Genomic DNA, 14,134 nt, shown 5'->3' with positions numbered 1-14,134 from the left:
GATTATTAGATTCTGGCTACAGAGTAACAAGCAGGTAACAGATTGCATTTTAGATGCAATATTATTTTTCTTTCTGGCTATAGAGGTTATTTAATTACATGACTACTTTCTTGCCAGAAATATTTATGCAACCACAAAAGGTGTTCTTTCTGGCCCTTAGTCACCAATGGGATTAATTCTGTATTTGTAAAATGATGGTGGTGATTTTCATAGTAATGCCATTCTTTACAAAGTTTAGAAGTAATTATGGCTATTTTATAAATGTTAAAAAAAATGCAGCATCACGAAGTTAAGTGAATTCAGATAAATTATGTATTGAAAGAGCGGCTGAATAATTTATTGTCCACATTGAAGCACTTCAAAGCGAAAGGAGATGCTATTAGCCAGGCCAACAGGTAGAATACGAAACTTCCTGCAAATCAGGACACTGGTCACCCAATAAATACACCGATATTTTAGAAGAAAGGAAAAGGCACTGAAAACATTTTTTAATTTAACTTGACCACATATATTGACCATTTTAATTTAACTTGACCACATATGTTGACCACATAACTTGACCATTATATATTCCTTTAAAATGCAATCATTAATTTCTGTACTATGAAAATAAGCTGAACAGTTACTGATCTTTTAAAACTTATACTACACTCTTGGGAGAGAAATGAAAATGAGTTTGGACAAAATACATGATGTAACTATAGATCTGATTCAGTTTCAGAAATCATGGTACAATCTTATTTAATAGATTTTTGAGTCTGTTTGTTTAAAATATTACTTGATATTAGATAGTGTTACTATGTATATAAATATGCATATACCATGTAAAACAGAATGTCACATCAAATGCCAACCATAATTGTAAATCATTTTTAAACTATTGTGTCTGAATTATAGAGTAGCCTAAATTGCTACCTTTGTTGATTTTAAATTGAAAGTGAATTAAGGTATTTGGTTTGTCTTTTAAAAATGCATTACACTAAGGCAACTGAACAAACTTTAAAATTAGACTTTCATAAATCACACCTGTGCCCAATCTGGGGACCTACACTCTAATTTCCCAGCTAGATGTCACAAGTATTTTGTCAGGACATAAATAATGGATGGTACTGAAAAAAACCTTGATAATATTATGATCTACTTGTTCTTTTCATGTAAGTCATAAAATCTGAGCTGTAATTCAATGAAACTGAAATTTTAGGTTCAAACTTATGATGGTTTTTAAAAAATTTTTACACTCCAGGGTCCCCGACTTATATTTCTGTCTTTATTCACTTACCACCAAACATTGTAGGATGATTTTTATTGTGGAGAAGATTAGAGGAAGCCAGTTTAGAATGGAAACCATTTTACATGTTTGGAAACAAGACTATTATTCTAGGGATGTGACAGACTAGAAAATAAATTTATTCAAGGTGGTTACTGTGAAACACAAAAATATTTTGTTTTCATTGTTTTCAACAGTGTTTTCCATATACATTTTATCCTAATGCTACTGAAGAGTAAATGCATTTGAATTTACCTTAATCAACATTTGTACGTTTATTATCTTTACTGTCATACATTTAGTGTTAAAAAAAAATAGGGTGATCCATTTTGTTCTGACTATGATAGAAAAAAATCTTTACATCTAAGACTAAACTATATATAGGACAACAGATTTTGATATCATTTTTCCATTAAATTCTTGAAGTTGCAAAATAAATATGGCTTTACTTATACATTTACTTTTAAAAAGTACACACAAAATGAAAAGTCCCTTAACTTCCAGCAAGACCTTCACTAGTGAATTAGAAGCCTCCTTCTTCAAAACAAAAACAAAAATCTTTTATTTGCACTAATTTTATTAAGAAAGGGTTAAGATTTTTTTTTTTAATTTGGAGAAATTTTTATAGTTGTATTTTCCCTAATATCTTCTAGTAACTGAAATTGTGCATGTACCCCTGATGTCACAGCAGAGGGGTTACTTCTAGATTGAAGAAAACTATGCTTACCGTGCTCTGGCCTAAAGTTAACAAATGCATTAGAATCACTCACTTGCTGCCCAATGATTCAGAATCAGAAAACGGCATTCATTTTTACTTAATTTATTTATACATGCAAAAAAAAAAAAAAAAAGCCCACCTCAGAATCATTTACTGAAAGACTCATTCTTCTTTCTGGGTGATGAACTGCACCTCATTCTACATATGAGATTCAAACACTTTGTATAAAGTCCAAAGGTATTTTGGTTAAAAGAATGGTTTCTTTATCAATGTACACAACATGCAGTCCAAAATTAAACATAAGGCGTATAAAATCATTTCAACCATAGAACAAGTGAAATTCCCTGTGTTTTCTTCAGAAAAGATACATTTCATTCTTTTTAGATATGTTTCATTCAGTTAACAAAACGGGGCAGCAGGAAATACATTTGAAATCATGGCCAGCCTTCCTCTCGTCCTCATTTTCTTTGAAATGCCTAGGATCCACGTTGCCTAAAATCACTTTTACTTCTTGACATGATGCAGCTTCTACCTTGACTATTTATAATTTTCTCTCGAATTAATTGAATGCCACTTGTCTGGGTCCAAATGGTAGATGAGGAAGAAGAAATTCATTTTCAACATTATACTCACTTGGCCATATATTGTTTTTCATAGTTACAAAATGTTGCTTCTTAATCAATTAAGCAATATTTCGGTACATTATTTAACAGTCTCCTGAGCTATTTTTAAATTCAGAATGCATAGCTTATTCTGCCTGAAGAGTTCCAACAGTTTTACTGGTTTTACCCTTAAAGCACTTTCTAGGGAAAAGGGACAACAATATACTAGCACTTTCTTTGATAAGATAATACATCTTGCATCTCTTCAGGCTTCAACCCACTGTAATCGGGTTGTGATCAAAGTCTCTGAAACTGCTCTGTTAAAGAACCACCAACGGCTCTGAATTACCCAGTCCAGTGAATTACCCAATCTTGACACATTTTGGCATTTTACGCCATTGGCTCACTCTCGCTGTTGACAGGTTTTTGTTTCTGAGAAATCAATCTCTCCTTGATTTCTTTCTACCCCCGGGTCCACTCCATCTCCACCTCCTGTGTTGGGCCCTCTTTGCCAGCCCCTTATGTGGGAGCGTCACTCAGGGACCTGCCTCGTGGCATTCCTGGGCAAGCTCTTCCAGGCTCAAAGCTTCAACTTTCAAATCCAGAGCCAGTGCCTACTCTTTCCTTCTACGTTGAGACCTATATATGTATCTTCTTCTTGGATATCTCTCTCTGCATGTCGGCCGGAGAGATTACCTTACTTGCTTCATCCATCCCTGCTTGAGCAATCTGTACTTTCTTCTGGGGACCTTATTTAAATTACCGGCACAACTATCTGGCTAATAGCCCAAGACAGAAATGTGGGAGTCATTGCCAATATAGTCCTCTCCTTTACTTTCTTTTCCGTCACCAACTCCTGTCAATTCTGTCTCCTTAACAGCTCTTTACTGTCACCACAACCATGCTGCCATACGTTAGCACAGATCTTTAACCCAGCTGGGCTATTAAAATAAATAGTCTCCTACCTGTCCAACTTCCCTTCAGTGTTACTCATCCCCACGAGCCAACCAATCCATTCTCTGGTCTGCCTTTAGTTGTTTTTTTCTAACATGTGAACCTGACCTTGTTTCTCTATTTTACAGTAACACTCCAAGGGTTCTTGTTAGTTGTTCTGCAAAAATCTGATCACAGGTCTGTCATTTCCTGCCTGGTGCTGAGCTCCTTGACTATGTTACATCCAGGTGGTATCAGTAGCTTAGTAAGTGATAAATGTTGGTGAATAATAAACCCAGTCCAATCTTTCATGCAGTGGACAAGGCCCTTTATTTCATACACTTTGTATGTGATCCACAGTAACAATATAAGTCAGCAAGTGAGGAACTTTCTATATAAAGAATTCAACCATTTGTAAAGATAATCAACTCCACCCAGCTAGACTGGGAGTAGCAGTTTCTGTGTATATCTAAAGGGGCAGCTTGTTTAAGTCACTGAATTTGCATTTACCTCTAGGACACGAGAAAACATAATCTGGTAATTGGATAGGGGATTGAGAGGAGAAATTTAAGGGCTGAAAAAGGTGTTACTCTGAGCTTTATGATTATTATTATTTACTTCCAACTTTGAAATTAACCTTGTTAATACTTACAATTTGCTGCATGAAGATAAATCTATAGAACTCCCATCACTGGGTGTATCTGGGATTGTGTCTTAATATTGTAAGAGGTTTACTCTGGAGAAAGGTAGACATTTTTGACACTAATGATAAGAATTAAGAATGGATGTGCCCATAAAAAGAAAGAAACAATTAATTTGCTCTTTCAGAGGCGTTAATATTCCCTTTCTCTTCCTCACCATCTGCCTTAATGAAATGCATGTCAAAGTTCACCCAAGAGCTGATTCTGTTTGACTTGAGCTGTATTGTGCCCCTAGTTCCTGATGATTTTCTTCCATCAGATTTACAATACATCGGCATTTCTGAAATATATTTCTCAAGATACTTGGGGGGAAACAGAATTTCTCCATGGTAAAATAAACTTGGGAAATAATTCATTCCATATTCCCTTCGAAGGCAGCCTCAATAGATGCTAGCTAGTTAAAGAATCTGTGTGTGTGTGTCTAAAGAATCTGTGTGTGTGTGTGTGTGTGTGTGTGTGTGTGTGTGTGTGTGTGTGTGTGTGTGTGAGACCTGTGAACATCCTGCAGCTTTCTGCAGAACACTCTGTGCCTCTATGATGTGTGCCTCTATGTGTCCTCTATGATCTGTGCCTCTATGATGTGCCTCTATGATGTGTGCCTCTATGTGTCCTGCTCTGATCTCAACCATTTTTTCTCCTGGTTTTCAGTGTGCACTTTCTATGGAAGCCTAGAGATTTCAACAACATTTATCCTGTCTTCTTTGAATCTGGTTTGTTTTCCCTATTCAGTCTTGGGTCCTGTTTTCATTATTGTTTTAAAATTTGTATTGGGGTCTAGTTGATGTACAATGATGTATTACTTTCAGGTGTACAGCAAAGTGAATCAGTGGTACATATACATATACCCACTCTTTTTTAGATTCTTTTCCCATATAAGCCATTACAGGGTATTGCGTAGAGTTCCCTGTGCTATACGATAGGTCCTTATTAGTTATCTATTTTATATTTTTCCTGGAGAATTCAACTATTTCTGGTCTGGAAACGCTGCTTAAAATCCGACCTTGTCCTTGCCTCAGTAACTTAGCACTTTCGGGATGAGGACAGTACCTCCTCATTCTGTGCATGTGTATGTATACAGACATACTCAGATACAGAAGTATATATAGATATTTTGCTTCCATTCTTTTAACGTTTCCACAACTCTAAGTCCTCGAGTGTCTTGTGCCTTTGACCAAAGTGAGATGTGGATTCTTGAATTCGTGACTGACTCCTCACTGCTTCATTATTCTACTCCTGCTGCAGGTTGGTTCCTAGAAATTACAGGGGGCTTTGTTGGCAGAGTAACTTGCTACCTTAGTACTCAGTATCTCTCTCAGCCATTCAGGTGAAGTGGTCCCTGGACCCTTGCTCTCTGTTGGGCCACTGTATTCTTCTCAGTTCTCTGCTCTCTCATCCTCTTTGTTAAGAGAGACCAAACTGAGAGCTTAGTGTTAATTAGTGTTTTGTGTATGTTAAAATGAAAACTTTGCTACAGAAGTTTTGCTTAAGAAGTCTGCACCCTATTCATAGATCCCTTTAATTGCTCCCCTGACCCCCAGTGGGAGGAAGTGGTGCTTGTTTTATCACAGAAGTGTTTCATACTTTTTATGGTTATAGATGTTGATTTTAAGTCATTTATGAGGATCAGATAAAGACATGGCTCCCCAGTTGTTATTTTCCAAGTGTTTTCATACCATTGCTATATTTATTTTTAGAAACACAGCATCGGCAATATTAATATCCTCACTTAAAGATGGAGAAATTGAGGCAAGAAAGGTTAAATGCTTGTCAAAATGAAGGACATATTCCCTTGGGAACAGTGGAAATATCCCCATTAGGTCAGGCTATTAAGTGCACGGTTTAAAGGCATTTTTCAAAGGGTCAGAGGTAGCAACGTTGGTAAGAGCATGGAGCATGGGGTTAGAGAGATCAGGGGCTTAATTCTGGTTCTGTATGTATTTGAGCAAATATTTAATTGTTCAGGACCTGCTTCGTAGGCTGTAAAATGAGGTAGTAATACTTATAACACAGGATGTTCAAAATATATAGAGAGAACGTTGCTGAACTCTGACTTGTGTTAGTTTAACGTAAGTGTGAGGTGCTTTAGTGGATATTAAATACACCTATACTCTTATTTTAAAAAGGAAAGAATGCCTACTGCCTTTCCAAAGAGGCTCAGAGCTGTCAAAGTAGAGTGTAGAGGGACAATTCAAAATTAATATTGAACTCCATGTGTTTAAATGAGATTCATGCCAGTTTGTTGCCTAGCAACCAGGGTATTTGTCCTTGCCGCCCTGTGGGGAGCCACAGGGCAATTTAGCACAGGGTGGACTAAAAAGATTGCTTAGTGCAATGCAGCAGCCACTGTAAGGGAAACACGTGTTTCTACGAAACCCTACAAATATCAATGAATTCATTTCAGTGCTGGCTTACTCTGGTTTCAAAACTCCAGCCAATGTTTCTCAAAGTGTGGTCCACTAACTGCATGCATCAGGGTTACAAAGCTACAGTGGGGTGGTTAGGAAGAAGACTGAGACAAGTGTTCCTTCCAGAGGGCAGCTATAGCAAAGCCCACATGGGCAGTCTGCATCATGGTTCAGAGGCCAGGGGCCAGACGGCACGGGTTGCAACGCTGGACCTGTCTATTCCCAGCTGTATGAGGCTGGACACGTTCCTTCATTTTTCTATGCAAGTTGCATCATCTTTAAAAGGTGATGATAATGACGAAACGTATGTTTGGAACTCCTGCAAGCAAAGGGCTGAGAAGCGTATCTGGCACAGAGTTAAGTAGTCAATAAATATCAGTGGCTATTAGCTACTGAGGTCAAGACTTTTTGCCAGCATAGTTCTCTGGGGTCATTTCTCAGTCTTAACCCAGCTCTCTGGTGACCCTTTTCTTTCTATCTACTGTCTCCAGGCTCAACTATTCATGTTCCATTATCATCATGTTTGTCTTCTTTCTATCCTAAGGCACAAGTTTCACTTTATCTCCATCCTTAAAAACAAGTACAACTATGGGAATTTCCACAGGGTTTTCACAGCTAGTGATCCAGAAAAATTAGCAGGGAATAAAAGAGTTTCTTCCCAGGCTTTCTCCACTTTCTTTTTTTTTTTTTTTCTACTTTAGATCCACACAGTTGGGAAAAACATGGTAAGAAGATTCATTCATGTTTCCAAGTCAGAGGCTCTGCCCTGAGATTTGGAATCTAAAACTTTGGCAGTTACCTGGCATCTGAGGTAAAAGGCATTCCACCTGACTTCTCCTTAGAGAAGTTCTTAAGAGAATCGAGAAGCGGAGGGTGGAAGTGAGTAAAGGAGGAATAATCCTAGCTGCAAGTAGTTGGAAGGAAATTAATATAGGAACAAAGGTGAAGGTGAAAATTCCTCCCCAGGAGAAATAGCAAGACAAAGGCATATTTTGTGGCCAACCAGTTCTCAGCTGAAGTGGACATTCTTAGAGAACTACAGAAATAAAGGGATCGATGTGGCCATTTAAAGTCGTGGTGCAGAAGCTCATGAAAGTACAAACAAAACTAAAGGCCTCTAAGAACCCTAGAATATCCTTAGAAGTCTCCAGTGTTGTACTGACCTAGTTTTCAGGCCATCCTTTCACCAGGGAAAGGAGCTAAACTTGACACCTTGGTTGGATCCAGAGATTGGGGTGCGGTTTCTGATTAGGTCCTGGGATTTCGTCTTTGAGCTGATTGGCCCTACCCCGAAAGCTTACCAGGCAATAAAATGAGCAAAAAAGCTGAAGTTGGCTGGCAACCCAATCCAAGGCCTCGAAAGCCTCAGGTACTAGAGACCCACAGGGGAGAGCTGAGAACCCCTGGTTCGTGTGAGAGCAATTTTCCACAGCCTAAAGGAGAGAGACTGCAGAAAATCTGGAACACACAAATACTCTATATACCCAAAAAGAGGTGCAAGGACCAAGAAAGGAAAGTCCCTAAGATCGTGGAAATGTTTATAAGTCTATTCAAATTATACTATATTACAAATGATTAAGAATGGATTATGTTAGAGGAACCTAATTGGCTTCTATCATGGACAGAGAAGCCCAGCAGATAAATAGAATCATAAAGCAAAACACATACGGGATTTTCACCTCTCCAGACGATATTTTCATGATCAAACTAAAATAATAATAATAAAAGAATCTGATGAAGTCTCTAAGGTGACTACCTAATAACTTGAAGAATTAAGTTGGATTTTAACTTTTGGAGACAATTTTAGGAAATAGACTCGAGTTGCTTCCAATTCTGGCAGCATTTTTAGATATATCCTAAGTAATTTTTTTTCAAAATACTTTTTAGTTACATAAATTTGTTTGTAACGTCACAACAATACAGAATATATACACTGAAAATCAATTTCTACCTCCTTCCTATAATCCCAAACTTGTGAGGTAACCAATGTTATGAGTTTAATGTGCATTTTTTAATACTTTTTCTAGGCTTACATAACATATTTACATATTCACATTTTTTTTTAACTCTCCAATGATATACTGTGTATTCTGCAACTTACTTTCTTCTCTTAACAGTGTATCATGGGCATTCCAATTAATACACTTAAATGTATGTAATTTTTTTCCATTAGTTATTATTATAAAATACAGATGTGCCAAAATATATTCAACCCCACCCGTATCAACTGACATTACAGATTGTCTGGTGCTGCAACACTCATGCTTGTAATTGTATTTTTAGGCTCTAGTGTTTGCTTCTCTAATATTCATGTTGCATACTTATATGTATGACTTATAAAAGATACATTTGAATATCTCAAGGGGTGGGATAGGGAGGGTGGGAGGGAGGGAGACGCAAGAGGGAAGAGACATGGGAACGTATGTATAACTGATTCACTTTGTTATAAAGCAGAAACTAACACACCATTGTAAAGCAATTATACTCTAATAAAGATGTAAAAGAAAAAAAGATACATTTGAATATCTCAAAAGGCTATAGACATGTGAGAATTACAAATACTGTGTTATAGTGTTTATTTCCCTATAGTCTTAACTATCACTAAATGATATTCAACTTAAAATTTTTCTTCATTCAGATATTATACATCATTTTTGTTTTAATTTGTATTTTTACGATTACAAGTGTAGCTGGGCAATTTTTTTTTTGAGTTTTTTTTAAATTAATTAATTTATTTTTGGCTGCGTTGGGTCTTCGTTGCTGCGTGTGGGCTTCCCCTAGTTGCAGAGAGTGGGGGTTACTCTGCTTTGCAGTGCGTGGGCTTCTCATTGCGGTGGCTTCTCTTGTTGTGGAGCATGGACTCTAGGCATAAGAGCTTCAGTAGCTGTGGCACGTGAGCTCAGCAGTTGTGGCTCGCGGGCTCTAGAGCGCAGGCTCAGTAGTTGTGGTGCACGGGCTTAGTTGCTCCAAGGCATGTGGGATCTTCCCGGACCAGCGCTCGACCCCTGTCCCTTGCATTGGCAGGCGGATTCTTAACCGCTGCGCCACCAGGGAAGCCCCGTAGCTGGGCAACTTTGTACATCTCTCGGCCAACTTAGTCTTGCTCTTTTTGAACTTCCTGCTTCTATCTTTTTGCTCATATTTTCTTGGGTTATTTACCTTTTCTTATTAACTTGTAGAATTTTGAGTATTAGGAATGTGTGTGGGGCGGTGTGGCAAAAGAACATGAGTTGCAAATGAGTTCACTAACTATTTTCTTTTGGCTTGATTTATGTTCCATTCATCATAAAAATTTAAGACTTTTGTTAAATGTGTTCATTTTTCCATAACTTTCCACTAAAAAAAATATTTTCCTACGTTTTTATAACTTTCATTTCTAAAATTAAGATTTTAAAAATTCATCTGGAATTAATTTTTACATGTACTGTGAGATACAACTCTAACTTTATTTTTGTCCAAAATGGATAGCCAAGTCGTATTTGTTGAACTGTCTACCCTTCCCCAGAGAACTTGAAGTGCCATATTTACCATTTACTAAGTAACCATATGCACTTGGAACTGTTTCTCGATACTCTGTTTCATTTCACTGGCTTATTTTTTTTAATTTCAGAAGACAGGAAAAGATGGAGTATGTCTCTATTTTTTAAAGCTAACTTTTCTCTAATACCAAATGAAAAAAGAAAACTAGAGCCAAAATTTCACTCATGAATATAAATGCAAAAATTTGAAAAAATTAGCAATTCTGATGTAGTAAAATATTAAGGTAATAGTACAACTTGAACAAGAAAGTTTATACCAGAAACACAAGTATGCATTCATAGGACAGCAACCTATTAATTTTATTACAGTGATAAATTCAAGAAAAAAGCTATTATGTCAATAGGCTGAATATGAATTTCACAACATAGGGTAGCCAGTCTTTATAAGCACTGTGGAGACCAAGGAAGGCCCTTCTTAAACACGATAAAGACCAAGAAAGACCCTTCTTAGACCGTTCTTTTGTACTTGAAACTGTCATAAAACACCAAATCAAGAATAAGACAATAGGCCTGATGTTAGCATTATTATTCAATATTGTTTTAGAGTTATTAGATAATAAACAATATACTTATTAGAAAAAAAGAAATTTAAAATTTTTTTGCAGATGATGTGACTACACACCTAAAAATTAAAAAAAACTATTAAGATCAGAGAGTTTAGTAAGCTAGTTATCCATATTTGAAAATCAATAGCTTTTAAAAAATATCAGCAATGAACAATAAGAAATGGAAATGGGTTTTAAAAACTCTACTCACGTTTGCAACAAAACTATAAAATACATAGAAATAAACAACAACAAAGTTAAAGATCTTTATGAAGAAAGTGAAACATTTTAGTAAAGAACACATAAAAAGACCTAGTTAAATATTCCCTGTTAGGCATTCAATATCATAAACATTTCACATCTTACCTAAGTCAACACATATTTCCTGCAGGACTTTTGCAGACCTGGTCTCAATGATTCTGATTTGCTTGTGTAGAAAATGATTTACCAACTCTTTTTATTTTCTTTCTTTTTTTAAACAGTGATGCCCTACTAGATATTAAGACTTCCTCTAAGGCGACTGTAAACAAAATATTATGGCACTGACGAAACATTTTTATCAGTAAATGTGAAAACAGTATACTCAGATATCCTGATGTTATCTGAATTTGCACTTTTTTTTTTTAACCTTCTTAGGAGATGGTGTAATTCAATGTGAACTTTGAGCAAATAAATATGAAATGATAGAATTGGGGGGAAAAAAAGGCAAATCTATGGTAAAGATGATCTGGATTGAATAGTCCAAAATAAAATATGTATGATTAATCAGATTAGGATCAGTATGTACACTAATAAAGCTAGCTTCTACTCGCACAAATATGTTTAAGAGCTGAGAAAGGGTTTTGCTATTTTATGTAGCTTCATTTAAATCCTAATTGGGATATGCTACTTTCTCAGGATTAAAGACTGCATTTAGATCCCACTACTTTCAGTCTGACCTGTGCTGGGCTAAATGATATCATTGCATATTCTGTAAAGGAAGGACTGACTTCGTTTATTCATTCAATAGACATCTACTAAGTAGCTGTTAAGTGTGGGCCCAATCCCTGCCCCAAAGCCACCTGCAGTCTGGTTAGAAGAAGTAGCAGTTTTATAGGCCTCTCCTACACCAACTAAATGCAAGTAGATGCTACACCAACAGACTTTTATCAGTCCCTTTAAGCTGTCCACATGGTTTTCCCATTAACTATTTCTACAGTTAATACTTGAAAGAAATATCTCTCTTAAAATAGAAACTCTGTTATCCAAAATTCTCACATACTATGGCCTTTCCTACAACTCAATCTAAACAAGGAAAATAAAATTAAATCTTTTTGTTAAGAATACTCAAATAAGGACTAATCTCCAAAATATACAAGCAGCTCATGCAGCTCAATATCAAAAAACCAAACACCCCAATCCAAAAATGGGCAGAAGACCTAAATAGACATTTCTCCAAAGAAGATATACAGATTGCCAACAAACACATGAAAGGATGCTCAACATCACTAATCATTAGAGAAATGCAAATCAAAGCTACAATGAGATATCATCTCACACCAGTCAGAATGGCCATCATCAAAAAATCTACGAACAATAAATGCTGGAGAAGGTGTGGATAAAAGGAAATCCTCTTGCACTGTTGGTGGGAATGTAAATTGATACAGCCACTATGGAGAACATTATGGAGGTTCCTTAAAAACCTAGAACTACCATATGACCCAGCAATCCCACTACTGGGCATATACCCTTAGAAAACCATAATACAAAAAGAGACACGTACCACAAGTAAAACCTAGAACTACCATATGACCCAGCAATCCCACTACTGGGCATATACCCTTAGAAAACCATAATTCAAAAAGAGTCATGTACCACAAGGTTCATTGCAGCTCTTTTTACAATAGCCAGGACATGGAAGCAACCTAAGTGTCCATCGACAGATGAATGGATAAAGAAGATGTGGCACATATATACAATAGAATATTACTCAGCCATAAAAAGAAATGAAATTGAGTTATCTGTAGTGAGGTGGATGGACCTATATTCTGTCATACAGAGTGAAGTAAGTCAGAAAGAGAAAAACAAATACCATATGCTAACACATATATACGGAACCTAAAAAAAAAAGGTTCTGAAGAACCTAGGGGCAGGACGGGAATAAAGATGCAGATGTAGAGAATGGACTTGAGGACACGGGGAGGGGGAAGGGTAAGCTGGGACGAAGTGAGAGAGTAGCATTGACATATATACACTATCAAATATAAAATAAATAGCTAGTGGGAAGCAGCCGCATAGCACAGGGAGATCAGCTGGGTGCTTTGTGTCCACCTAGAGGGGTGGGATAGGGAGGGTGGGAGGGAGATGCAAGAGGGAAGAGATATGGGGATATATGTATACATATAGTTGATTCACTTTGTTATACAGCAGAAACTAACACAACACTGTAAAGCAATTATACTCCAAAAAAGATGTTAAAAAAAAAAAAGAACTAAATGGGGAGAAGCAAAGCTTTATAAAATAAAGGAGTGGAAGCATTGCATTTACCTCTCTCACCAGTAAATTTTCTGCTTTGTGCTCTGCATCTTCGGGTACTGTTGAGTACAATGTTCGTATGTCCCAAGGAACTGTGGCAGTCTGAGAGGAACAAGGAAAAGAAATTAAGCCTTCCGTCTTAAAGCACTGGGCAGACCACTATACCAAAGGCACAATAAAGAAGTGTATGAGATCTTAGCATTTAAGGATAAGAGAAGACAGAGAAACGTCCATAGTTCTTACCAATTTAATCTCTAGGAGGGAAGATTCAAACCTCTTTGGATTACCACCACTGGCATTACAGTTAGTTCCCCCTGCTCCATGGTTTCAGTTACACATGGTTAACCAGGGTCGAAAAATATTAAGTGGAAACTTCCAGAAATAAACAATTCATAAGTTTGAAATTGTGTGCTGTTCTGAATAGCATGATGATATCTCAAGCCGTCACACTCTGTCCCCACCATACCATCTCAACGACATCTTCAGGGCTCCACGATCCAGGATGACCCTCCTTCTGATGTATTGTCAGAAAGTTAATAAGTAGTAGCCTAATACTATGTCACTACATCGTTCAACTCACTTCACCTCATCACCTAGGCCATTTATCATCTCACATCATCACAGGAAGAAAGGTGAGTACAGCATAATAAGATATTGTGATAGAGAGAGACCGCATTCACATCACTTTTATTACAGTATGTTGTTATAATTGTTCTATCTTATTATTAGTTATCATTGTTAATCTTTTACTCTGCCTAATTTATACATTAAACTTTATCATAGGTATGTGCGTATAAGGAAAAACAGTATGTATAGATAGAGTCTGGTACTGTCTGAAGTTTCAGGCATCCACTGGGGACCTTGGAATGTATCCCCGGCGGATAAGGGAGGATTACAACTCTGTATTGCA

General features: G+C 36.8%; 1 protein-coding gene across 7 annotated transcripts in view; it reads right to left on the bottom strand.

Moving 5' to 3' along the window:
* The window catches only part of DOCK10 (dedicator of cytokinesis 10), a 209,120-nt gene that overhangs the window by 125,856 nt on the left and 69,130 nt on the right, over positions 1-14,134 (bottom strand). For 6 of the 7 annotated variants that reach the window (XM_024763121.1, XM_024763126.1, XM_024763127.1 and 3 more), the window contains exon 3: positions 13,237-13,326. In XM_024763121.1, coding sequence (XP_024618889.1) covers positions 13,237-13,326 — 90 coding nt within the window. The remainder of the gene's footprint in view (positions 1-13,236; positions 13,327-14,134) is intronic. The other variant, XM_024763123.1, reaches the window with a different exon arrangement.

The sequence above is a fragment of the Neophocaena asiaeorientalis genome, unplaced genomic scaffold, assembly GCF_003031525.2.
Source record: "Neophocaena asiaeorientalis asiaeorientalis breed wild unplaced genomic scaffold, Neophocaena_asiaeorientalis_V1.1 scaffold86, whole genome shotgun sequence".
In the NCBI taxonomy this organism is placed as follows: domain Eukaryota; kingdom Metazoa; phylum Chordata; class Mammalia; order Artiodactyla; family Phocoenidae; genus Neophocaena; species Neophocaena asiaeorientalis.
This window is presented reverse-complemented; position numbering and strand designations above follow the sequence as displayed.